General features: G+C 33.2%; 1 protein-coding gene across 1 annotated transcript; it reads left to right on the top strand.

The window, feature by feature from the left end:
• Window positions 1-1526: 1526 nt before the first annotated feature.
• Window positions 1527-6197, top strand: LOC131644432 (sulfate transporter 3.1-like). The gene is made up of 11 exons (XM_058914929.1): window positions 1527-2085; window positions 2399-2606; window positions 3074-3311; window positions 3462-3575; window positions 3954-4070; window positions 4507-4633; window positions 4713-4999; window positions 5087-5277; window positions 5378-5463; window positions 5558-5634; window positions 5734-6197. The coding sequence occupies exons 1-11, from the start codon at window positions 1725-1727 to the stop codon at window positions 5917-5919; spliced, it is 1992 nt and encodes a 663-aa protein (XP_058770912.1). The 5' UTR covers window positions 1527-1724; the 3' UTR covers window positions 5920-6197.
• The last annotated feature ends 21389 nt before the right edge of the window (window positions 6198-27586 follow it).

Here is a 27586-nt window from a genome sequence, read left to right as displayed (position 1 = left end):
TTTGTTGACTGGTTTTATCCGGGTGGGTTTTTTGCCCTCTTTTTTATCTTTTTTTTCTTATGTAACTTTTGGGTTAAGCACCCCTAGTGCTTTTTAATATATCTCTTTCATTATAAAAAAAATTCTTTAAATGTTCTATCTCCAACTAATGTGAGTAAAGATGCCAATGGTCAGTGTTTGGGCATGGTACTATAGTACCCATCCCCATACCCCTGGTATGAAAAAATCTCCGTACCCAAGCCCAAACCCGCGTGGGCACCAATGTTCATATTCGTGCCCATACTCTATGGGTACCTTAATACCCGTACCCGTGCCCGTTTACCCGCATTTGAAGTGAAATTAAATCAATAAATTACAAAATATCATATAATTTGAATTTTCTTTAACAATATTAAAAAAAATTATGGATATTATTGTTGACTTAAGAAGTAAATAAACATCTTTATTAAAATGTGTAATAGTTTAATAGGGATATATTTTTAAAAAAATTGATAAATGTGTGCATTTTTATATAATAATACAAATGATATTAAATAAATATGTAGTGCGGGTATGAAGCGGGGTGGGTAGTAAGGTTCCCGTGCCCGCAGTCATACCCACTTATTTTAATGTGTAATTACCCGTGTCTGTATTCATTTTGCGGGTTTTTTCCCTGCCCGTTGTGGGCATTTTTTGCGGGTACCCATGGGGTATGGGCCAAATTGTCATCCCTAAATGTGAGATTTTTGGATTTTTTCAATACACCCCCTCGCGCCTAACATCCTTTTCGGATTTGGTGTCTGAATATAAATAATGATTAACCCATAGTCCGATCAATAGACTTTAATATCATATTAGAGTTTTGACCTAACTCATTCTTACAAAATCAACTTATAAAATAAAAAATATCACTCTATATAAACTCGTTCAAATACTTTATCTCAAACCGATATAAGACTTAGAAATTTTTTCATCAATAATTATATTGTTAGAATTAACACAAACTTCTTTAATTTACTTATTTTTCATAGAAGAGTCTTGGACATAAAATTGACAAATCTACCTAACCCTATCGTCAACACATTTCTTATAAACTTCCCATCCATATCTCATAATTGACAAGTAAATAGTTCAATGATTGCAAGGATTCAATTGAAATGAAATGAAACCATAGTATTCCAAACAAGCTCAAATCAAGATACGTGAGCTTCATTGATTTTGCTTCCACATGTAATTCGGTAGACAAATCATAAAACTTTATCTGACTCATTCATATTACAAAGAACAAAATAAAATTAATATAGCACAAGGTGGCAGATCCAAAATTTCCATTACTATTCAAAGAATACAAATGTGGGATGTTTGGGTATCCTCCCCACTAACCACCCTTACTCCATGACTTTTTTGGGACCCCCACACGCACTCAAAATTTCAACACACAAATAAATTAAATAAAAAAATATATTTACATAATATTATTAGAATATAATAAATAAATAAATAAAATATTTCCAATGCTAATAAAAACCATTATATAAAGCCATGTTATGAAGAACAACCAAAGTGTCTCAAACTCTCAACACCACCTTCATCTTTTTCATTAGCTTCTCTCTATTCCTTTTTCCGTATCAGTTCTCATTCACTTCAACATTGTTCACAAAAACACCATCTGCAACCTATAGATACAAACTATATCATATTTTTCACAGCTATTTTAATTGTGCATATAGTTGTTTGAGAAGATTATGGGTAACGTGGACTATGATTACCCTCGTTCAGGTATGAACATGAACAACGTTGGTGAGAACCATGTTCAACACCGTGTGGAAATTCCACCTCCACAACCATTTTTGAAGTCTATGAAATATGCAATGAAAGAGACTTTCTTTCCAGATGATCCATTGAGAAAGTTTAAGAATCAACCAGCTTCAAGAAAGTTGGTGCTTGGTTTTCAATATTTATTTCCAATATTTGAATGGGCACCAAGTTACACTTTTCAGTTCTTGAAATCTGATATCATAGCTGGAATCACTATTGCTAGTTTGGCTATTCCTCAAGGCATTAGCTATGCCAAACTTGCCAACCTCCCTCCAATTCTTGGATTATGTGAGTATCACAAGTATTAATTTCTTACTTTATAGTAGTCAATATATAATTTATTTCATTTTAATAAATAAATAAATTAATTAATCACTAAAATTAATAACATGTTATGAAAATCAAATCCATCATCATATGATCAGCATGTTTAAACTACTTGAACCAAAGTGAAAGTTGCATGATTAAAATTTTCAAATAACTAAATCATAGATATGCTTATACCACTAGCTTAACCAGAAGTTCTGTATTCGAACCTAACCTGAGCACGTAACAGTGTTAAATTATTTATCAGTAAAATTTATTGTTAATTTTTGTGTAGATTCGAGCTTTATACCGCCATTGATTTATGCTATGATGGGAAGTTCAAGAGATTTGGCAGTTGGGACAGTGGCAGTTGGATCTCTTCTGATGGGTTCCATGTTGGCCAGTGAAGTTAATCCAAACCAAAATCCAAGTCTTTATCTCCACCTTGCTTTCACAGCAACATTCTTTGCCGGTGTTTTGCAAGCTTCGTTGGGCTTCTTCAGGTAAAAAATTCTAATCATTAACAACTAATTACTCCTCTAATAATAAATAGTAATATGTTGAAAAGTGTACCATGTTGTCATAAAGTAAACTACAACTAGTGAAATGATACGTTAGTATATAAGATACTAGATACGGAAAAAAAATAAAATAATAGGAATATCATAAAAGTAAGAATATATATATACTATCCTAAGCATGACCATATCTTCTGCCATTCTTTGTGTTTTGTCTTGTACAAAGATATTTGCCATTTTGCACTATGCAATAAGATTCGCCTCGTTTCACAATCAATTATCCAATGTTTTTGTACAACTACCAACTGAGCTGGTTTATTTGAAACTATCACAGATTAAATGTAGCAAAATTTTGTCGAATTTGTACATTTTTATGAATGATGTTGACAAAGATGAATTAAAATATTTTGTTTAATAATTTATTAATGCTAATACATGAGGTGGTGGTGCAGGTTAGGGTTTATTGTGGATTTTCTGTCGCATGCGGCGATTGTAGGGTTCATGAGCGGAGCAGCCACGGTGGTTTGTCTGCAGCAACTGAAACCAATGCTAGGTCTTGAACATTTCACCCATGGTGCTGATCTGATATCAGTTTTGCGTTCTGTTTTTACGCAAGTTCATCAATGGAGATGGGAAAGCGCTGTTTTAGGATGTGTCTTCATTTTCTTTCTCCTTATCACAAGATACTTCGTAAGTCAAATCTTAACATATATTCATAAAAAAAATTAACATATTTATTTCTATGAACTATAATAAATGCTAGGTAGTGTTAAATAATAAATAATTTTAATTAATTAATTGTTATCTTGGTTAATTTGTGATGTTAATTGATTAATGCAGAGCAAAAGACAACCAAAATTCTTTTGGGTATCAGCAATGACGCCGTTAGCGTCCGTTATATTGGGAAGTTTACTGGTTTATTTCACACATGCAGAAAATCACGGCGTTCAAGTGGTGAGTCACTATTCCTTCAATTATATTGCATATTATATTATGACTTTATTCATATTTTTCTTCAATTATCAACTGAATTTAATTATGATTTTATCAAATAAAAATAATTAAATAGTATATATTTCGTCACAACGCACTCACAGGAAAGAGCCAAACACTGTGAAATGCTGTTGGGTCGAAAACGATACCATCCATATTCAATGAGTACTTTTTACATGGTAGGACCTGCCAATGAATCATTCATTTTTCTAAAATCATGACTACATATATACGGTTCACATTTTTTATTGCATCAAATTATATATGGAATTATAAAATCTTTATTTGAAGTAAAATGCTACTATTAATTGGCAATTGCCAAATTGACACATTTTTCAGATTGGAGAATTGAAGAAAGGACTAAATCCAATCTCAGTCACAGAATTGGTATTCGTGTCTCCTTATATGACCACATCTATCAAGACAGGACTTATTGTTGGCATCATAGCTCTTGCGGTAACTAACTCAATGTTTTCTTCCTTTATTGCCTAATAGTAATAAAGACACAACCCAACTCTTAAATGTCACATCCTTGAGTAAAGAACAATGAAAATAAACTAGACAAGGGGTTGAGGAAATAACTTTATTATTGGTGTATTTGCATTTTTTGTCAAATAATACATATATTTGGATATAAGTCAAATTCTGTCTTCAAGAGACAAAATTACTTTAATGCACACCAGATCACATGTCCTTCACCAAAAGCATTATAAGCATAAGTTAATATTTAGTGCATAAAGAAAAATTATTGGTAGTGAAAAGACATGTACATCATGGGATGGCTGTTACTTTTTACTATAAGATTTAAGTATAAAGAGTTGCACTTATTATACTTTTTTACAATATCAACATGATCTTGAATGTTAGATATTTATGATATAATATTGTTCAGGAAGGAATAGCTGTGGGAAGAAGCTTTGCAATGTTTAAAAATTACCATATAGATGGCAACAAAGAGATGATAGCTATTGGAACCATGAACATAGTTGGTTCTTTCACCTCTTGTTACCTCACAACAGGTAAACTAAACATCATCATCAAATGTATACCAAAATGTCTATGTACCTTTTCTTAATCAATTAATGATGACTCTTTCAGGACCATTTTCGCGTTCGGCCGTGAACTATAACGCTGGATGCAAAACAGCAGCATCAAACATTGTGATGGCAATTGCTGTCATGTTAACTTTGTTATTTTTAACACCTTTGTTCTACTACACTCCTCTGGTCGTACTAGCTGCCATAATTGTATCTGCAATGCTTGGACTTATCGATTATCAAGCAGCCATCCATCTTTGGAAGATTGACAAATTCGACTTTGTCGTCTGCATTAGCGCATATTTCGGTGTTGTCTTTGGCAGTGTTCAAATGGGCTTAGTCATAGCAGTATGTATCAATAACCACTTTGATCTCACATTTCTGACTCTGATAAACAAGTTTACAAAATTAATATGTTCTTTTATGAATATTTAGATTGTGATATCAGTACTTCGGTTACTGCTATTTATCGCACGGCCAAGGACATCTGTTTTAGGAAACATTCCAAACTCTGCAATATACAGAAACATTGAGCATTATTCAAATGCAAATCGAGTTCCGGGAATTCTAATTCTAAAGATTGACGCACCGATTTACTTTGCAAATGCAAGCTATTTAAGAGAAAGGTGAGCTACCTGATATTATATGGATTTTTGCCCTTTTTAGTATGTAAAAAATTTTGGTTGAGAATAACTTGTCATACAAGAAAACTTTTATTGTTTATAGGATCTCAAGATGGATTGATGAAGAGGAAGACAGAATTAAATCTACAGGAGAGACAAGTTTGAAGTATATTATAATGGATATGAGTGGTGAGTAATACAAGATCATATTTACAACATGTAATTACTCAAAACATGGTTATTAGAATTTCTAGTCTAACTTGCAAAGCAATTTTATTTGCAGCTGTTGGGAATATTGATACAAGTGGAATAAGTATGCTTGAAGAGATTAACAAGATTTCTCAAAGAAAAGAACAGCAAGTAATTATTTCTCTCATGTCATTTTCTAATCATGAACCAAAATTTTGTTGTAGCACTTTTTTTTTCAACCTTGAAATATTTTCATTCCTGTGATTGCAGCTTGTGTTGGTGAACCCTGGAAGTGAGGTGATGAAGAAACTAAACAAGTCCCACTTTCAGAAGGATATGGGAGGAAATTGGATCTATCTGACAGTAGAAGAGGCTGTTAGAGCATGTAACTTCGTGCTCCATGCATGCAAAACGAATCCCAAAAGAGATGAATCAGAGGGTTGGAACAATGTGTGAGCTATAGATCAATGCATAATTTCAAGAGCTTGGAAGACTACTTGTTTTCTTTTCAGTTGTGTAATTAGCATTACAACGTGACATGAGAGTTTGTGAATCATGCCACTAAATATTTAGAGCCATAGGAAAATGAAAGATGTATGAGTCTTCAACTTTCATTTTACTTGCATCCTAATCCATAAGTTGGAAGAAATCTCCTACATAGGTTGTTGAATCTTTGTGCTACATGTACAATATGCTTGTTAATCTCTTCAAATGCGAAACATTTACCATGAGAACTAATATTGCAATTTGAAGATTTAAGAAAGAAAGGATATGAAGAAATTCTTTTTATTAATCAGATAATATCTAGGGAAAAGATGGATTACTTCACTAATACATAAAAGACTACTATCGTCCAAATAAGATGTACTTGTGAAATAGAATAAAAGAGGAAGAATATGCTTGGTTGAAATAGACACAATAGACTAGAGTTTGACGAAATTAATGAATGAATATCTAAGTTTTGAGGTTGGAGTATTTATTGATGATTCCTTGGGTCGAGCACTAAGGAGAGAGACAATATCCCTAACTTCCTAGTGGATACGCGGGAGTTGGGGATGATAGGTTTTTCCTCAAATCTTGGAGGGACTGTTACCTTCTCTTCTACCATGACTTAAGTCAATTTCATCTAAACACCTCATACGCCACGTTGAAGGTGCGAGAAACACAAAAAATGGGAGTTTGAATTGGATAGCACCAAATATAATATTTTCGCAACTTAAACACAAAGTTAACAAGTGAATAAAAATAAACGAACCATTATTTTTATCCTGGTTCACTGTTAACTAAGTTACTCTAGTCCACCCTGCAAGGTGATTTGCCTTATCCACAAGGACTTAATCCACTATAATCAACTAATTACAGAAAACCATATTAAGTGTGATCAACCTTGTTGACAACTCCAACAAGTCCGTCGATCCTTATTGCCAAGCCACAGACAACCACAATTAGTCTGATCAACCTTGTTGATAACTCCAACAAGATTGCGATCCTTATTGTCAAGCTGCAGACAACCACAATAAGTTTGATCAACCTTGTTGACAAGCCCAACAAGTCATTTGATCCTTATTGCCAAACCACGATGACCGCAGGAAAAGTCTTCTTGAGAATCCTGACTACACCTAGTCTCTCAAGGAACCTATCAACAACCGTTGAATACAAAGATGTGTATACAAAGATGCTTCTAACAAGCAGATTACACAATGTTTAAGTACAACAACACAAAAGTGTAGATAGCAAGATATGAACAAAAGCTCCTTTCTAAAAATACAAAACTATACAAAGAATATCTAAAAATAGTTGGTGTAGCGCTTTAGCGTAATTTTGAAAACCGGTATATTGATTTCAAATTCTTCCAAGTTCTCCTCTTATAGCTGAGAAATAGATCCGTTGGAGGGTAGAGTAGGAAATATAAAACCAATTGTTTTGTCCCCAACGGTCATGGTGGAAATGGTAGACAACAAGTACCAAAAGGATTGTCCTTACGCCACCTTATTAGAGTAGAGGTCACAGTGTACTTCATACTTTTATACTCACCATCTCACGCAAGCCAGTCTTGTTTTTTATCTTCAATTTTTCCAAATGCTTCTGATGTATGTTGATTGAAGTATGTTGTAGAAGGATCAGAATTTGAGTCTTCTTAACCTAAATTTGGAGTCTTCAGAACTTGTTCAGCAGAACCTTGTCTTCAGAGTCTTCAGTACTTGGTCTTCAGAAGTAATGTTTTCAGATCTTCAGAACTCGTTTAGGAGAAACTTGCCTTCAATATCTTCAAAACTTTGGGCAACAGAAGGAAAGCTTTAGAAAGCCTCCAAAGCTTCCTTGCAAAGTCACGATCAGAAGCTCTTGTACTAACATTCCTTAGAACCGTTGCATAAGAAGAATTCTAGTATCTTGACTTAAATTTGTAACACACCAAAGGTATTCTTCCAGAGTGTTGAGTTCAGAATCTAATGACATCACACGCCTTCTTACCAGAGTCAAAACCTGTTTAGCAAAAGCTGCACACCAGACAAAAACCAATAGAGTACACAGTTGTTCTCTAAGATACCATGTAAATTTATCATCAAAACTCAAGGCCATATGTAGAACCAGTCTTGTTCTTACAATATCCCCCTTTTTTATTATGACAAAACCATGTATTTTCAGAAAAGACAACTGTCTTAATTTGAATCACTAACCTTTCACTTTCCTGACAACTCATTTAATGAAGTAAACTCTTCAGTTCCCAACGGACAGAGGAATTTTCAAGAGAATATTTTGACCATGGATACTTCTGATTAGGGATGGCAACGGGGTGGGTCGGGGACGGTTATTACCTCCCCCAAACCTGAATCCCCAAATGGAGATGGAGAATTAAAACCCAAACCCGATCCAAACGGGTTCGGGTATCCCCGCCCCACCACCATCCATTTAGTAAAATCAATTTTTTTAATACAAATAATTATTTTTTCCCCATAATTAAATTACTTTATAAATAATAAAATGAAATAGTTTCAAAAAAATTCATACATACATTTCAAATATTTGAAATAATAAATACGAATTAAAATAGCAAAACTTTGGCCACATATATAATATTCTAAATGAACAAAAATATATAATAATATACACAATGAAATAAATGGGACGAGTTCGGGGTGGGTAGTAGTATCTCCATTACCCGACCCGTCCCCATATTTTGTAATCGGAGAAAACCCGAACCCATACCCAGTCAAAATAGGTTTTCTCCGTCAACTTCGGGGTGGGTTCGGGTGGATACCCGCAGGTACGAGTTTTGTTGTCATGCCTACTTCTGATATATGAGAACTTCACTAGTATGAAGTATCACAATCCATAAGCCAACGAAAAGAAAGATACGTACCATAGACATTCATACATCAGTTTGAAGGGCTACACGCTGAGAACACGTCTTTTCCATACAAGCCATCATTTTTTGAGAAGTGATTGAGTTCTTCTTGAATAGCCAGAATCCAATCTTTGTCCAGGAGCTCTTTAACAATAGATGTAGCCTCTTTTAGAGACACCAAGCCCATAAGAATTGCTTCATATGGTTTAAAAGACTATTAGGTTCTTGCTGGTTCAGTCTTGTCACCCAGAATCAGTTCCTCAGAATGTCATGATCCTTGTCTTTGCTTCCTTAGATGTGTTTGTGCTTCAACAGCGTCTGGTTAACCATCTTCTGAGTCCATGACCTCTTATTCTTTTGTAGCAGCTTCATTACCTTCAACGCCTTAATAGGTAATCTCAGATCTGCAAATTTTCAATTAGTTTTGACTTTTCAAGGTCAAGCTTATCATCAAATCTAACATTGGTTGATTCTTAAACAATAAGTGTTTCATTGTTGTATACTTTAAATCTTTTTGAGCTTTTAGAATATCCTAACATGATACAACTTTGAGCTTTAGAATCAAGCTTGTTAAGATTCTCTTTAGTGATCAAGATAAAACAGGAGCATAAAAAATGAGGGTAAGAAAAATAGATTTCTTGTTCTTCCACAATTCATATGGAGTCTTTTGTATAGACTCTGTTTTGAATGTAATGCAAAGTATGACTCATCCTTGTAACCAAGAAACTTCACCCATTACCAACTGTTCTAGAGCCTATGATCTTTCACTTCTTATAACCTCGGAAAACCACGGCGCCTCCAGGCTTAAGTTCCAGAATTTAGAATATATGCCTTCTTCCCGTCATGTGTTGCAAGCAACCAAAGTCTAGGTACCATGACTGGTGTTTCAACTGTGCTGCTAAGAATATATGCAACATAGATTATTTGTTTCTTGTGTACCCACAACTTCTTGGGTCCTCTCTTGTTAGTTCTCCCAGGGTTCTTAATAACTTTGGGTTTAGCAACAGAATAATCATATTTACAAGTATTAAAGCGAGAAGGTTTTGCCTTAGGTTTAGAAGCATATTTCTCTTTTTTTCCTTTATCTTTAGGCACAAACCCAACAGAGACAAAATAGGAATGAAGAGTATTATATTTTTCTTCCTTATCAAAATTATATTTGCCATAGGAACTATAGCCAACACCATTTGTCCCATTTGTGCTCACACCATAGATCATAAAATCCATCACGCTTCTCCATATGCTTCTGGCTCGAAACTTTTGAAAAGCTTTGTCATATTTCATAATGACATCATCAATACTCTCAAAAGCTTATGGAAAAGTTCTCGTTGAAGGATAGAAAAACACTTAGAAAGGGGGGGGTTTGAATAAGTGTAGCTTTAAAACTCTTAAGATAAAAACAATTTGCACAATGATTTTTATCCTGGTTCGTTGTTAACTAAACTACTCCAGTCCACCCCCTTGGAGTGATTTACCTCACCTGAGGATTTAATCCACTAATCACACAAGATTACAATGGTTTTCCACTTAGATAACCTCTAAGTCTTCTAGAGTATTCTGATCACAACCTGATCACTCTAGGAACACAATGCTTAGATACCCTCTAAAACTTTCTAGAGAATCCGATCACAACTTGATCTCCTCTAGTTCTTTACAAATGAATGTAAACAAATTCTTACAAGAGTATTACAATGCTTCTTAAAAGCTATAATCACAACTGTGATATTTCTCTTAAAGTTTAAGCTTAATCTCACTAAGATATTACAACAGTAATGAAGTGAGGTTGAAGATGAAGTTTGAGAGCTTTTGAATTTGACAGCGTTTCTGTGTCTTTGCGCAAAGAGTTGTATTCAGCTTCTCATCAGAACTTCTATTTATAGGCGTTTGAGAAGATGACCGTTGGGAGCATTTAATGCGTTGCGTGATCCGTACAACATTGCATTTAATGTTTCACTCTTTTGTCAACTACCTCGAGCCTTGCTTTTCCTGCTTTAACTGACGTTGCCTTTAATAGCTTCTAACGTTCCTTTTGTCAGTCAGCGTAGCCTGCCATCTTGTACTTGCTTCTGATCTGATGTTTGTATAAACAACGTTTGAATATAATCAGAGTCAAACAGCTTGGTGCAGAGCAGCTTCTTGTCTTCTGACCTTGAAGTGCTTCTAGCGTGATACCATGAGAACTTCAGTGCTTCTGCTTCTGATCTCAAGTTCTTCTGATGCTTCAATAGACCATGTTCTGATTCTGCTTGACCATCTTCTGATGTCTTGCGAGAGCATGTTCTGATGTTGCATACTTGAACCTTCTGAGTCAGTGCTTCTTGCGCTGATTTTGTGCATATTCTTTATATATTTCCTGAAATGGAAATTGCATAGGATTAGAGTACCACATTATCTCAAGCAAAATTCATATACATTGTTATCATCAAAACTAAGAATATTGATCAGAACAAATCTTGTTCTAACAATCTCCCCCTTTTTGATGATGACAAAAACATATATAAATGATATGAATTTGCAATCAGAATATCAGACGGCTAAGACAATTACACAGTTATAGCATAAGCATATAAACATAGTGTGTGAATATGTCTCCCCCTGGGATTAACAATCTCCCCCTGGAATAAATACTGGAAGAAATTTATAATTAAAAGACTTCCCTGAGTATTTTCCATTTCAGTTGAGACGATCACATATGCTTAGAACTTCACAACATTCAGAGCTTCTGCTTCTTGCTTCCATAGGACAGCTTCAGAGCTTTGAATTTCTTCTTGAATCATTGCATGCTAGATTGTATCAAAACATTGTTGAATGTACCAGAGCATCATCAGAGCATCCCTACATCCTGAAATGTTTCAGAACAAACTAAACAACAAAAGTCAAGGCATGAATGAATCAGAACATAAAATATGTATCAGAACAGATAGTATGTATCAGAGCACAAAAAAATGTATCAGAACATATAAGGGATAAGAATGTGTTGGAGCATATTCTATCACAAGAATATCAGAAGATTCTTCCTTCTTGCTTCTGATCTTGAAGCTTCACAGCACTAAGCTTGTTTCAAATCCCATGAGCATGTTTCTATATAGAATTGCTTTTCCCCATGTCTTTGCTTCTCATGTTGAGCTTTTTTCAGAATGTCTTCAATCCTGCAAAAATCTCAAAGACATAGAACTTGCAAATTCTGTTAGAAATGTGGAGACTTACTCCCAGCAACTGATAATATAAATCAGATCATTTATCACATTTTCTCCCCCTTTTTGTCATAACATCAAAAAACATAAAAGATTCAGATGAAAAAAACAAACAATATGAGAGAAGAAGAAAATTTTCATTGATTTCATTAGAAGAATTATCAGAAGATACAAGAAACAATGCAAGAAGACAGATGCAATAACAAGAGACGACTAAGACTCAAAAGACTACGACTAGCCTAGCTTAGACATGATCTTGGCCAGCATGTCGTGAATCCCTGCAGTGCTTTCATTCTGTTTCTTCATGAAGGCTCTGAATTCTTCATGTGCTTCATCATGTTTATCCAGGTGAGAAGCAATGACAGCTTGATTCTGTTGAAGAGCCTCCAAAGTCTTCTCCAGTTGAGAGGATTCACCAGAAGTTTCACCACCATCATTCAGTGGAATAGCATGTCCAACAGAGGCATCCAATGTAAGAACATCTTCTTGAGTTTCCGGAACAGGACTTTTCTCAGAAGAATGATTCTCAACATCTTGTTTCTCAGCATCAGCTTCTTCCATAGAAGCATCTTCATCATATTCTGGGGTAGGAAGATCAGAATCTCCATTCTCTAGAGCTTGAAGAATCTCAGCCAGATTCTTTGGAGGAATGGGAGCAGTAACGACTGGATGATAGACAACCTCAGGAACAGCCATGGTAGGTGCCTGCTCAGAAGAATTCGCCCTAAGCCAATGGAATAGCCATTGGGAATCTTCAGTCAGAACATGAAACTTAGGCTTCCACACAACAATCTCCCAAGAGTGTGCTTCTTGTTCAGCTTCTGAAGCTTCTGCCAGTTCATCAACAAAAGCTTTCTCTTCAAAACAGTACCTGCCTCCAAGGGGACTGTAAACTCGGTTTTTGCGAACTGACTCCTTGCTCTTTTTATTTTTATTTTTTAATTAATTTTTTTTTATTTTTTGCAAGAGTCGCCACCGACTTTTATTTTATCCAAAAAGGAAAGGCATAAAAGAACAGGAAAGACCTTTTGACAGATTTTGGGTTCGGGGGGTTGGTTATACAAAGGGAAGGTTTTAAGCACCCTTTGTATCCATGGTTATCCATGGGCTCTTAGTTTTGCTTAGATCACTTTTGCTCTTGTTTGATTTTTAAAATAAGCTCGGCAAGACATTAAGCCTTGTGCCTACATACCTCCTCGGTGCAATGGAGAAGTCAGAGCTAATGTAGTTCCGCTTTTAAAAAACGTTTGAAAAAAAACATAAACACGTTTACCATCGTCGGAGCGAATACTCAGCCATTGATCTTGATCATGAGAACAAATAGATTCTTTGCATCACAAATGAAAGAAGGGCTCCAACTCGGATGAAAATCAACGAGTATGACACTATCTCTTTCACGTGGAAAAGATTCCATTATATCAATCAATCTCAAAATCGTGGGGTATCTCAACTCACTACAACACTTAATCGTGTCTAAACTTTGAAAGAAAAGCCACTAAGGGCAAAAGGTATTTTATAAGAAAAGATTTTTAAAAGAGGTTTTACAAACATAAGAAGATTTTGGAAAAAGGGAGAAGATTTTGAAAATTTAAGAAGTGGGAGGAGATGAAGAGGCTATCCTAGTGCTTAAAATAAAAGTTTAAGGAGAGAATGATCTAACCAAAATAAGAAACCAACAGTTGGCCGACGCATTACCACTTGGGGATCCAGATGAACTTATTATCTTTAGCACCACTTTGCATTAAGCACATTAAAATTCTGATGAAAATCGGGCAGAGTAACGGCTGTTTTCGGGTAAAATTCTTATCTCAATGCCTTGGAATTAACCATCAAGGACTTTCAAGGAAATACCTGCATACACAAACAGACAACAATCCAATGCCAGACAGACAGAACAACCATAGAGTAATAACAGAATAGGGGTCCAGAGGCACTAAGTCCATAAGTCCAAATCTCCAAAATGCTAGGGATAGTAACCAGTAGTCCAAGAGAGAACCTTAAGCGTTTTTTAGATTTTTGTTGTTTATTAGCGTTTTAGCATAAAAGTAAAGTATGGTCCAAGTGGACAAAAAGAAAATAACGGAAACATAAACAATGCGTCCAAATGGACAAAGAAAAAAAAAATAGCGGAAGCATAAATAATATGTCCAAATGGACAAAGAAAAAATAGCGGAAACATAAATAATATGTCCAAATGGACAAAGAAAAAATAGCGGAAACATAAATAATATGTCCAAATGGACAAAGAAAAAATAGCGGAAACATAAATAATATGTCCAAATGGACAAAGAGAAAATAACAGAAACATAAATAATATGTCCAAATGGACAAAGAAAAAATAACAGAAACATAAATAATATGTCCAAATGGACAAAGAAAAAATAGCAGAAATATAAATAATATGTCCAAGTGGACAAAGAAAAAATGACAGAAACATAAATAATATGTCCAAATGGACAAAGAAAAAAAAAATGACAGAAACATAAATAATATGAATGATAAAATAAAGTATAAAGCAAGAAATATAAAGAACAATATAATAAAATGCGGAATTTAAAGTTAATTGTTAGATGTTAAAGATAACCATCTTGAAACTTGTCAAGTATGTTATCAAAGTTAGTAATAAAGATTGATGGTGAGTGAAGGATGTTCTCGGATTTAAATTCAATGGAACTTTATCAGAAGCTTGATAAAATCATAGCGACTACACGATAAAATTCCATAAGTCTTAAATCAAGCGCATACAATTCTCTTCCATGTTTGATCTTTTTTTATCCCAATTCAAGACAAAGAAAAAGATAAGAAATAATATCAAATAATAAATAAAAATAAATACAAAACAAATTAAGCTTAATATTTTTTGTGATTTTCTTGGAATTGATTTTTAGTTAATTAACAAACTAATTAAACAAATAATTATACAAATAATTAAACTTAACAAAAAATATTCTTTTTTATGTCAAAAATTAGATTATAAAAAAAATAAACCTAAATCTAAAAGGAAAATATTTTTGGAGTTTTTTGATTGGTTAAAAATAATTAAAAAAAGCAATATTTACATAATTACTAATTAATTAAGCAATATAAATTAATTATGAAAAGAAATAAAATATTTTTATGTTAAAAATTAAATAAACATTTTATCAACTTAAAACTAAAATTAAAACATCTTTTTTGAGAAATTGAAAATATGCATAAATATGGAGTTTTTAATTCATGAACTCCTAACACTACTACATATTAAAAATTACATTGTACTTACTCTATGATGTTCCAAGAGTGGAATAGAGTGATTGAAATTGATTGAAAGTGGCTATTTGAATGAGCCTTGATTTTTACAAGTTTCTTGAAACTTTTGAAAAATATAAAACTTATGCTATGCTTTTGGAGTGTGTTGTTATTCTTCTCTTGTTCCTCCTCCTCTTTTTTCTCTCTTTGAATGAAGAAAATGAAGTTCTATTTATAGGCAAAGAGTTTGATCTTGGAAGCCTTGCAAGTGGAAATTGTCATGATTGATTTTGTGGAAAAAATATGATAATGGAATATTTTCAATGAGTGTATTTCTTAACCATGGTTAAAACACTCAAGTATTATTCTCTTCAATCTTGCAATAATATATTTAAGCATCTTGAATTGGTCTTGATTGGCAACCATAAGCATCTTTGATAATATCTTTGAATTATCTCACTTTAATTAAACTTTAAATGAATAAAATTTAATTAAAATGAAATAAAAATGTTATGGATCATGGATGGGTCGTGGATTCCCCTTAGACATATGGGAATCAAGATTGAATCACAAAAGAATTGGCCTTTTTGAAAAAGAATCAAATTTTGGTCATTACTTGTTTCATGCATTTTTCCAAAAAAGGTCAACTTCATCAAGGCATATCTCCCTCAATTTTGATCCTATGAAAGTGTTCTTTAACTTTTTGGAAAGCCCAAGATGTCCTCTACAAGCCACTTTGGAAGCGTTTTTGCATTTGGAGAAGTTATCTTGATGATATGGGTTTTGACAAAAAACTGCTTTTTGTTGACTTTGAAAATGACCTGTAATGTTTTGGCTTATATCTCTTAGGCGGAAGCATTTCTTGACCTTGGTCCCAACATCAAAGTTGTAGAGAATTGAATTTCCTTGAGAATGAACTTTGTTTGGAATTTTTCTGATAAATTATGAGAGAGTTATGGTCAGTCAAAGTTCAGTTGACTTTTAGCTAAAAAACTCTAATTTTGCAATTTTGAGTTTTGTCGATTTCTGAACTTTTCTTGATGAATTATGATCAACCATTGATCACATGATGAATCTTTTGAAAAAATATGGATGTTGACAAAAAATTGCATTTTTGACTGTCTGTTGACTTTTTGGTCAAACTGGTCGTCTGTTGACTGTTTGAGCTGTTGACTGTGCGTCTGAGCGAATCGAAGTTTGAAAATTTGTCTGGTGGTACTTTGAGATGTATGTAGATCCATGAAATCCATTTGAGGTCTCAAAAACTCGTTCTCCTGAAAAAAACAAAAAAAACCTAGTTAGGGACTGTTTGTGTAGGAGACAGTTAGGCGTACCTGATTTTTGTGCAGTGTTGAGTCTCTGTTGACCATGTGATTATCAGAAGACTTCTAGAACAAAATCTTGGAAATTTGAAGTGCGAAAAATTGATTTGACTGATGGTACAAACACGGAGAATTGCGCTGATAGCGGGTTTGACTGGTAACTAGCTGTCCGGGTATTAACATAACAGTTAAAGTGAAAATTCAACAGTTTAAAGTTAATTTTTTTCTTTTTGTTTTTGTTGTGTTAATGGTGAAAAATTTATTTACCTGAGCTGTTAGAAAAACACAAACATAATAAATAAATAAAATATACTGTACGCGAACGAAAATACCGATAGTAACCTTGAAAAAAAATATTTAATGCACAGAAAAATAAATATTTAACACACATAATATTATCTTGATAATTAAACTACCGTACGACAGATAGTACAACATTTAATACTAACAGTACAAATATTACATAATATAATGAACAGTACGATAAATAAAATAAACGGTACACTATTTGAAAGCGACAGATACAACAAACTTTAAAAATGACGATTAATAATCCATGCTATGAACAACAGAAAATAGATGATCGGAAGTGTAACCATCGCAGGTCCGCATTTTTCAGGACTATGTAGACAGAAGAAGGACATGATCACCGTAAAAATAGTGATGACTATAAGAAAAAGTGTATCCATCCACTTTGCCATTTTTGCCGAGGAAGAAGAGAAAATAATTATGAGATAGAAGTTTGAGAAATTTGGGAGATGAGTGAAATTTGATGTGAGAATTTATCGAAAAAAATGAGGAGTATTTATAGAGTGAAAAGAGAGAGATAGAGTCGTTGGGATTGGAGTGTTACCGTTTTGAATAGTAGTAGGATTTGAAAAAAAGTATGGTAGGTTTTGAAAAGAAAAGGGGTGTAGAATAAAGCTAGGATTTGAAAAGAAAGAAAGAGATTTTAAAAAAAAATAATATAGTATAAAAATAAAAATTAGTGGGAAATAAAACCAATAATAATTTAATTGTTACCAGTATAATCTGAAACCCGGACTCCGCGCCTGCAAATTTTAATTCTGTACCAACTGCGTCAGCATTATTTATCTGAAAATAAATCTCAAATAAACAGTGTATGAAGTGATAAACAGTATTTGGCGTTTATGTAAGAATAAATTTAACAGCGAACCAAAATACTGTATAAAAAATTCTAAAAATTGAGTATTTATAAAATCAGGATATTTATGAAATAAAAATCCAAGATTGTATAAAACTCCAAATTTTTAGACAGAAGTCTGTTGATTTCTCTTTTTTTTTTTAAAACGCAGGCAAATTTTGGGGTATAACAATAATGATCATAACACTTAGAAAATGATGGGATCTCAGAGGTCAAAAATTGGGGTGCAACAGATGCCCCTATTTAAGTTTCTTCTATCCGGAGACACGATGATTGAAGAGACTTAAATATATATAAAAACACAATTTTTGAACCTGAGATGCAATGTAATGCTTATGATTATGAATGCATATGATTTCCACGAGATGGAAACAGGACACCACTGGGGAGAAGTAAACAGACTCCGTTGGGGAAAAGGTATACGTCATCTAGGAATAGAATCAGACTTCACACAAGAAAGAAACAGTTGACAAAAGCTTTCAAGATAAAACATGATTGAACTTTGAGAAGAGAATATCTGAGGCATACATGAATGTGGCTACATAAAATGAATATCAAGGTAAAACATGATTGGACAACATCAAATGACAATCAAGGTAAAACATGATTGGGCAACATCGAATGACAATCAAGGTAAAACATGATTGGGTAATCATCAAATGACAATCAAGATAAAACATGATTGGGTAATCATCAACGGACAATCAAGGTAAAACATGATCACAGGTCCATCAAGGTAAAACATGATTGGATGTCATTAAGGATAATCAAGGTAAAACATGATTGGATAATCATCAAATGACAATCAAGGTAAAACATGATTGAAAAATACCAAATGACAATCAAGGTAAAACATGATTAGAGAATACCAAGTGACAATCAAGGTAAAACATGATTAGAGAACACCAAGGTCAATCATGGTAAAACATGATTTGAACTTTAAGAAGAAAATATCAAAAGTGTTTTAAGATAAACCATGAATGCAGCAGCATCAAACGACAATCAAGATAAAACATGATTGAACTAAGAGACATTCAAGAGTGACATTGAATGAGGTAATAACACTTTATTGGGAATTGGGACATCCATAGAAGCTTTGAATAAAAGGTGACAAAGTTCTGAAAAATTGTCAGAACAAACAAGACATATCATGAAGAATATCAGATAGATACAAACAAAACGAATCAAAAGGATAAATTTGTTTTGGTAGGTGCCAATAAGTTGGACTTTGATCTCAAGGTAAGATGTTGACAACAACAGGACCTTGGAAGAATGTTAATGAGCATGATTTTGTTTCTATGCATGATGTTAAAGTTTTCTATGCATGATGAATGCTCATTGCAATGTAGTTATTTATGACAACTGGGATTGACTCTTTTGTGAGGCAAGATTGGAGCTTTGATTCCTCAACACAGGAACTCTAAAAAAAATCCGCTTGGAAAGAAGATGCATGAACAAACTTCTTGTCACACTGATAACTGTATCAAACAAATGATCCTTTGAGAAGTACTGATAAATTGTGCTTGGGGATTGCTGAAGAAGATTTCCCCAGTATAAGTCTTGCAGAGGATATTCTGATCAACAAATCTTGATTTAAACATCTGAACAACAGGATCTTGAAGTAATGTGCCCCTAACAGGATCACTGATCAAGTTTCTCTACTGGTTGAACTTCCTAGAAGATGAGTGCTTACTTGCAAATAAAATGTTTATTCAAGAATGGTAATTTTAATGCAATGCTCAAAACATATTTTTGAAATCAAAGTCACTTTGTAAAGAAAATGGAATCACTTGTCAAAACACAAAGGTTAAGACAACCAAAGTAAAAGATAAAGAAAAGATATGGTATCAACATAAATGATTGGTAAATCTCTTGGGAGTCAGCTTACGCAACCTTGTTGTAGTATGCTTTCAAAACAAACCTTGCTTCAATTAGGGCTTTTGAAGGTTGTAACGTGGTCAGGTTCACGGTTTAAAAAATAAAAGGTATAAGGCTCAAATTTTTTGTAACCCACCCCATCTTCGTGATGATCTTCATTCCTAAACCCAGTTAATTCAAAATATGCATTCAGGTTCTAAGAGACTTCTGGAATTTTACCTGTTGTAATGATGAAAGTTCACAAGCCAAGAAAACTTAGAGATGGCAGTCACTTTTTCCTTTTGATAGTCACAACATTTTGTGGTTCAAGAGTTTATTGACTTATCTCTTCTTTTTTCCTTCTTTTGATATCCCTAACTTTTGCCTGAACTGTTTATTTTGAACTTACAGTCAGCGGGATGCCTTAATTTTTGCCTAAGTCATTTTTGATTTTGACTTAGCAGGCTTTTCGTCGATTTTCTTTTTTGATACTTTTTTTTCTGAAAGATAGTGACTACCTTGCTTAATGATTATAATGAACCATCATCGACTTTTGCTCGGCATCTCCAACATTTCTTTCATGTATGTGGAGGAAAGCTTGTGATTAAAACACTTGTTGAAAGGTGTATTGAATGATTCTCTTAAAATAGAATGCATAACCGAATTAACTGGGAACTACCCTGCCCCGGGTTAAAATGTGGGTTATTTAATACAGAAAGAAACACCAACTTCTAGGCTCAAAGGGGGTGAACGAGGGATTAACTTCCTTATTTCTCCAGTGTTTGGGAATTGAAACATTGCCTGTACATCGTCAGCAAAGTTTTATTTGAAAGCATACAGTTCAACAACCTGGGTATTTTGTTGTCATCATCCTCCCTCCAATCTTTGCATAAAACACAAGTTTGATAGAGAAAGCAAAATAATTTTTTTTTTTGTAAAAGAAGCATAAACATAGACATAGTAGATGAAAATGAATTCAAAAATACGATGCTCATTTCATTAAAATTAACATTCTGGAATGAAAAAAGTTTAAAAGCAAACAATATAACTGAAGAAATGCAAACAGTAGGGAAACATCTTTCTAAATCATGGCCTGCTGCCCCTTGATGGAAAGGACAATGAAGATCAGACCTAAAACCTTCTGGAAGTGGATTCCGAGGTGGAAGAATCAGCTCGATGGTAGACAGACAACTTCGAAGATGGAGACATACAAGGATAAGTTTCATGGATAAGCTGGATGTATGTATGCAAATGATGCATTTGTTGTTTATATTATTTGAGTTTTAAAGAACTTAAGATATTAATTTGCAAACATTCAAGCATTGGATTAAAACATTGATTAAGTTATCATCAAAATCAATCATCCATTTTGGTGGATTAGAGTTTTCACCCCATCAACACCCAAGATCCATTGAGTTTGATGAAACTTATGATGTTTACAAAAAAAGACCTCTGAGTTCATTGGAAATCAAAGGAAAAGATTTTTATGAATGCATGAATGTATGTATGCATGGATGTATGAATGCCATATATACAGACATGGTAACATAAACATGGTGCATATAAGATAGGTTCAAAAGTTCAACGTCACGAGCATGAGGTCAAAGGACCAAACATGGGATAGTACTAGGGGTTAATCACCTGCATAACATGTTCTACTGATACGTCAGAGTCCACATTCTTCTTTCGGATATTACCGGCTTGCACAACTGAACTTGTGAGCTAGCAATATTCTCAAGAAAAACTCGTCTGAGTGTGGCTCTCCGCATGACAACCAATCCAAGTCTTCACCTGAATAGTTTCTGCGCCACAACCTAATAAGGCCAGGATGGGTTGGGGTTCTACGGCCAACTCAGCTTCTACAGTTCAATGAAAGCAATAATGTCTTCGCTACGAAACATGCTAAACATATATTACCAACAAGGAACCTCCACTGAGCGGAAGGATTCTCACGTACGCCTGTACATGACTATACCCTCCACCTAATTCTTATGTGTACTTAATCCGGGTTAGGATTTGTCCATAATGTATCACTTGTGACAGAACCACACATATATCCAGAATAGCAAAAAATAATAAAATAAACAAGTATAAGCAAATATTAAAGTGATCAAAAACTCTAAGGTAACCCCTCTTTTAAAAAGATTTTTCAAATCCCCAGCAGAGTCGCCAGTTCTGTAAACTCGGTTTTTGCGAACTGACTCCTTGCTCTTTTTATTTTTTTTTTAATTAATTTTTTTTTTATTTTTTGCAAGAGTCGCCACCGACTTTTATTTTATCCAAAAAGGAAAGGCATAAAAGAACAGGAAAGACCTTTTGACAGATTTTGGGTTCGGGGGGTTGGTTATACAAAGGGAAGGTTTTAAGCACCCTTTGTATCCATGGTTATCCATGGGCTCTTAGTTTTGCTTAGATCACTTTTGCTCTTGTTTGATTTTTAAAATAAGCTCGGCAAGACATTAAGCCTTGTGCCTACATACCTCCTCGGTGCAATGGAGAAGTCAGAGCTAATGTAGTTCCGCTTTTAAAAAACGTTTGAAAAAAAACATAAACACGTTTACCATCGTCGGAGCGAATACTCAGCCATTGATCTTGATCATGAGAACAAATAGATTCTTTGCATCACAAATGAAAGAAGGGCTCCAACTCGGATGAAAATCAACGAGTATGACACTATCTCTTTCACGTGGAAAAGATTCCATTATATCAATCAATCTCAAAATCGTGGGGTATCTCAACTCACTACAACACTTAATCGTGTCTAAACTTTGAAAGAAAAGCCACTAAGGGCAAAAGGTATTTTATAAGAAAAGATTTTTAAAAGAGGTTTTACAAACATAAGAAGATTTTGGAAAAAGGGAGAAGATTTTGAAAATTTAAGAAGTGGGAGGAGATGAAGAGGCTATCCTAGTGCTTAAAATAAAAGTTTAAGGAGAGAATGATCTAACCAAAATAAGAAACCAACAGTTGGCCGACGCATTACCACTTGGGGATCCAGATGAACTTATTATCTTTAGCACCACTTTGCATTAAGCACATTAAAATTCTGATGAAAATCGGGCAGAGTAACGGCTGTTTTCGGGTAAAATTCTTATCTCAATGCCTTGGAATTAACCATCAAGGACTTTCAAGGAAATACCTGCATACACAAACAGACAACAATCCAATGCCAGACAGACAGAACAACCATAGAGTAATAACAGAATAGGGGTCCAGAGGCACTAAGTCCATAAGTCCAAATCTCCAAAATGCTAGGGATAGTAACCAGTAGTCCAAGAGAGAACCTTAAGCGTTTTTTAGATTTTTGTTGTTTATTAGTGTTTTAGCATAAAAGTAAAGTATGGTCCAAGTGGACAAAAAGAAAATAACGGAAACATAAACAATGCGTCCAAATGGACAAAGAAAAAAAATAGCGGAAGCATAAATAATATGTCCAAATGGACAAAGAAAAAATAGCGGAAACATAAATAATATGTCCAAATGGACAAAGAAAAAATAGCGGAAACATAAATAATATGTCCAAATGGACAAAGAAAAAATAGCGGAAACATAAATAATATGTCCAAATGGACAAAGAGAAAATAACAGAAACATAAATAATATGTCCAAATGGACAAAGAAAAAGTAACAGAAACATAAATAATATGTCCAAATGGACAAAGAAAAAATAGCAGAAATATAAATAATATGTCCAAGTGGACAAAGAAAAAATGACAGAAACATAAATAATATGTCCAAATGGACAAAGAAAAAAAAATGACAGAAACATAAATAATATGAATGATAAAATAAAGTATAAAGCAAGAAATATAAAGAACAATATAATAAAATGCGGAATTTAAAGTTAATTGTTAGATGTTAAAGATAACCATCTTGAAACTTGTCAAGTATGTTATCAAAGTTAGTAATAAAGATTGATGGTGAGTGGAGAATGTTCTCGGATTTAAATTCAATGGAACTTTATCAGAAGCTTGATAAAATCATAGCGACTACACGATAAAATTCCATAAGTCTTAAATCAACCGCATACAATTCTCTTCCATGTTTGATATTTTTTTATCCCAATTCAAGACAAAGAAAAAGATAAGAAATAATATCAAATAATAAATAAAAATAAATACAAAACAAATTAAGCTTAATATTTTTTGTGATTTTCTTGGAATTGATTTTTAGTTAATTAACAAACTAATTAAACAAATAATTATACAAATAATTAAACTTAACAAAAAATATTCTTTTTTATGTCAAAAATTAGATTATAAAAAAAATAAACCTAAATCTAAAAGGAAAATATTTTTGGAGTTTTTTGATTGGTTAAAAATAATTAAAAAAAGAAATATTTACATAATTACTAATTAATTAAGCAATATAAATTAATTATGAAAAGAAATAAAATATTTTTATGTTAAAAATTAAATAAACATTTTATCAACTTAAAACTAAAATTAAAACATTTTTTTTGAGAAATTGAAAATATGCATAAATATGGAGTTTTTAATTCATGAACTCCTAACACTACTACATATTAAAAATTACATTGTACTTACTCTATGATGTTCCAAGAGTGGAATAGAGTGATTGAAATTGATTGAAAGTGGCTATTTGAATGAGCCTTGAATTTTACAAGTTTCTTGAAACTTTTGAAAAATATAAAACTTATGCTATGCTTTTGGAGTGTGTTGTTATTCTTCTCTTGTTCCTCCTCCTCTTTTTTCTCTCTTTGAATGAAGAAAATGAAGTTCTATTTATAGGCAAAGAGTTTGATCTTGGAAGCCTTGCAAGTGGAAATTGTCATGATTGATTTTGTGGAAAAAATATGATAATGGAATATTTTCAATGAGTGTATTTCTTAACCATGGTTAAAACACTCAAGTATTATTCTCTTCAATCTTGCAATAATATATTTAAGCATCTTGAATTGGTCTTGATTGGCAACCATAAGCATCTTTGATAATATCTTTGAATTATCTCACTTTAATTAAACTTTAAATGAATAAAATTTAATTAAAATGAAATAAAAATGTTATGGATCATGGATGGGTCGTGGATTCCCCTTAGACATATGGGAATCAAGATTGAATCACAAAAGAATTGGTCTTTTTGAAAAAGAATCAAATTTTGGTCATTACTTGTTTCATGCATTTTTCCAAAAAAGGTAAACTTCATCAAGGCATATCTCCCTCAATTTTGATCCTATGAAAGTGTTCTTTAACTTTTTGGAAAGCCCAAGATGTCCTCTACAAGCCACTTTGGAAGCGTTTTTGCATTTGGAGAAGTTATCTTGATGATATGGGTTTTGACAAAAAACTGCTTTTTGTTGACTTTGAAAATGACCTGTAATGTTTTGGCTTATATCTCTTAGGCGGAAGCATTTCTTGACCTTGGTCCCAACATCAAAGTTGTAGAGAATTGAATTTCCTTGAGAATGAGCTTTGTTTGGAATTTTTCTGATAAATTATGAGAGAGTTATGGTCAGTCAAAGTTCAGTTGACTTTTAGCTAAAAAACTCTAATTTTGCAATTTTGAGTTTTGTCGATTTCTGAACTTTTCTTGATGAATTATGATCAACCATTGATCACATGATGAATCTTTTGAAAAAATATGGATCTTGACAAAAAATTGCATTTTTGACTGTCTGTTGACTTTTTGGTCAAACTGGTCGTCTATTGACTGTTTGAGCTGTTGACTGTGCGTCTGAGCGAATCGAAGTTTGAAAATTTGTCTGGTGGTACTTTGAGACGTATGTAGATCCATGAAATCCATTTGAGGTCTCAAAAACTCGTTCTCCTGAAAAAAATATAAAAAACCTAGTTAGGGACTGTTTGTGTAGGAGACAGTTAGGCGTACCTGATTTTTGTGCAGTGTTGAGTCTCTGTTGACCACGTGATTATCAGAAGACTTCTAGAACAAAATCTTGGAAATTTGAAGTGCGAAAAATTGATTTGACTGATGGTACAAACACGGAGAATTGCGCTGATAGCGGGTTTGACTGGTAACTAGCTGTCCGGGTATTAACGTAACAGTTAAAGTGAAAATTCAACAGTTTAAAGTTAATTTTTTTCTTTTTGTTTTTGTTGTGTTAATGGTGAAAAATTTATTTACCTGAGCTGTTAGAAAAACACAAACATAATAAATAAATAAAATATACTGTACGCGAACGAAAATACCGATAGTAACCTTGAAAAAAAATATTTAATGCACAGAAAAATAAATATTTAACACACATAATATTATCATGATAATTAAACTACCGTACGACAGATAGTACAACATTTAATACTAACAGTACAAATATTACATAATATAATGAACAGTACGACAAATAAAATAAACGGTACACTATTTGAAAGCGACAGATACAACAAACTTTAAAAATGACGATTAATAATCCATGCTATGAACAACAGAAAATAGATGATCGGAAGTGTAACCATCGCAGGTCCGCATTTTTCAGGACTATGCAGACAGAAGAAGGACATGATCACCGTAAAAATAGTGATGACTATAAGAAAAAGTGTATCCATCCACTTTGCCATTTTTGCCGAGGAAGAAGAGAAAATAATTATGAGATAGAAGTTTGAGAAATTTGGGAGATGAGTGAAATTTGATGTGAGAATTTATCGAAAAAAATGAGGAGTATTTATAGAGTGAAAAGAGAGAGATAGAGTCGTTGGGAGTGGAGTGTTACCGTTTTGAATAGTAGTAGGATTTGAAAAAAAGTATGGTAGGTTTTGAAAAGAAAAGGGGTGTAGAATAAAGCTAGGATTTGAAAAGAAAGAAAGAGATTTAAAAAAAAATAATATAGTATAAAAATAAAAATTAGTGGGAAATAAAACCAATAATAATTTAATTGTTACCAGTATAATCTGAAACCCGGACTCCGCGCCTGCAAATTTTAATTCTGTACCAACTGCGTCAGCATTATTTATCTGAAAATAAATCTCAAATAAACAGTGTATGAAGTGATAAACAGTATTTGGCGTTTATGTAAGAATAAATTTAACAGCGAACCAAAATACTGTATAAAAAATTCTAAAAATTGAGTATTTATAAAATCAGGATATTTATGAAATAAAAATCCAAGATTGTATAAAACTCCAAATTTTTAGACAGAAGTCTGTTGATTTCTTTTTTTTTTTTTAAAACGCAGGCAAATTTTGGGGTATAACAATAATGATCATAACACTTAGAAAATGATGGGATCTCAGAGGTCAAAAATTGGGGTGCATTAGATGCCCCTATTTAAGTTTCTTCTATCCGGAGACACGATGATTGAAGAGACTTAAATATATATAAAAACACAATTTTTGAACCTGAGATGCAATGTAATGCTTATGATTATGAATGCATATGATTTCCACGAGATGGAAACAGGACACCACTGGGGAGAAGTAAACAGACTCCGTTGGGGAAAAGGTATACGTCATCTAGGAATAGAATCAGACTTCACACAAGAAAGAAACAGTTGACAAAAGCTTTCAAGATAAAACATGATTGAACTTTGAGAAGAGAATATCTGAGGCATACATGAATGTGGCTACATAAAATGAATATCAAGGTAAAACATGATTGGACAACATCAAATGATAATCAAGGTAAAACATGATTGGGCAACATCGAATGACAATCAAGGTAAAACATGATTGGGTAATCATCAAATGACAATCAAGGTAAAACATGATTGGGTAATCATCAACGGACAATCAAGGTAAAACATGATCACAGGTCCATCAAGGTAAAACATGATTGGATGTCATTAAGGATAATCAAGGTAAAACATGATTGGATAATCATCAAATGACAATCAAGGTAAAACATGATTGAAAAATACCAAATGACAATCAAGGTAAAACATGATTAGAGAATACCAAGTGACAATCAAGGTAAAACATGATTAGAGAACACCAAGGTCAATCATGGTAAAACATGATTTGAACTTTAAGAAGAAAATATCAAAAGCGTTTTAAGATAAACCATGAATGCAGCAGCATCAAACGACAATCAAGATAAA

The sequence above is a fragment of the Vicia villosa genome, linkage group LG1 (assembly GCF_029867415.1).
Source record: "Vicia villosa cultivar HV-30 ecotype Madison, WI linkage group LG1, Vvil1.0, whole genome shotgun sequence".
Taxonomy (NCBI): domain Eukaryota; kingdom Viridiplantae; phylum Streptophyta; class Magnoliopsida; order Fabales; family Fabaceae; genus Vicia; species Vicia villosa.
This window is presented reverse-complemented; position numbering and strand designations above follow the sequence as displayed.

Bases quoted from the DNA above. Each gene is read 5' to 3' on its own strand.
- LOC131644432 (XM_058914929.1), top strand. From the start codon at position 1,725: ATGGGTAACGTGGACTATGATTACCCTCGTTCAGGTATGAACATGAAC. The intron at 2,607-3,073 runs GTAAAAAATTCT...GTGGTGGTGCAG, and splicing joins GCTTCGTTGGGCTTCTTCAG to GTTAGGGTTTATTGTGGATT. The intron at 4,634-4,712 runs GTAAACTAAACA...TGACTCTTTCAG, and splicing joins CTCTTGTTACCTCACAACAG to GACCATTTTCGCGTTCGGCC.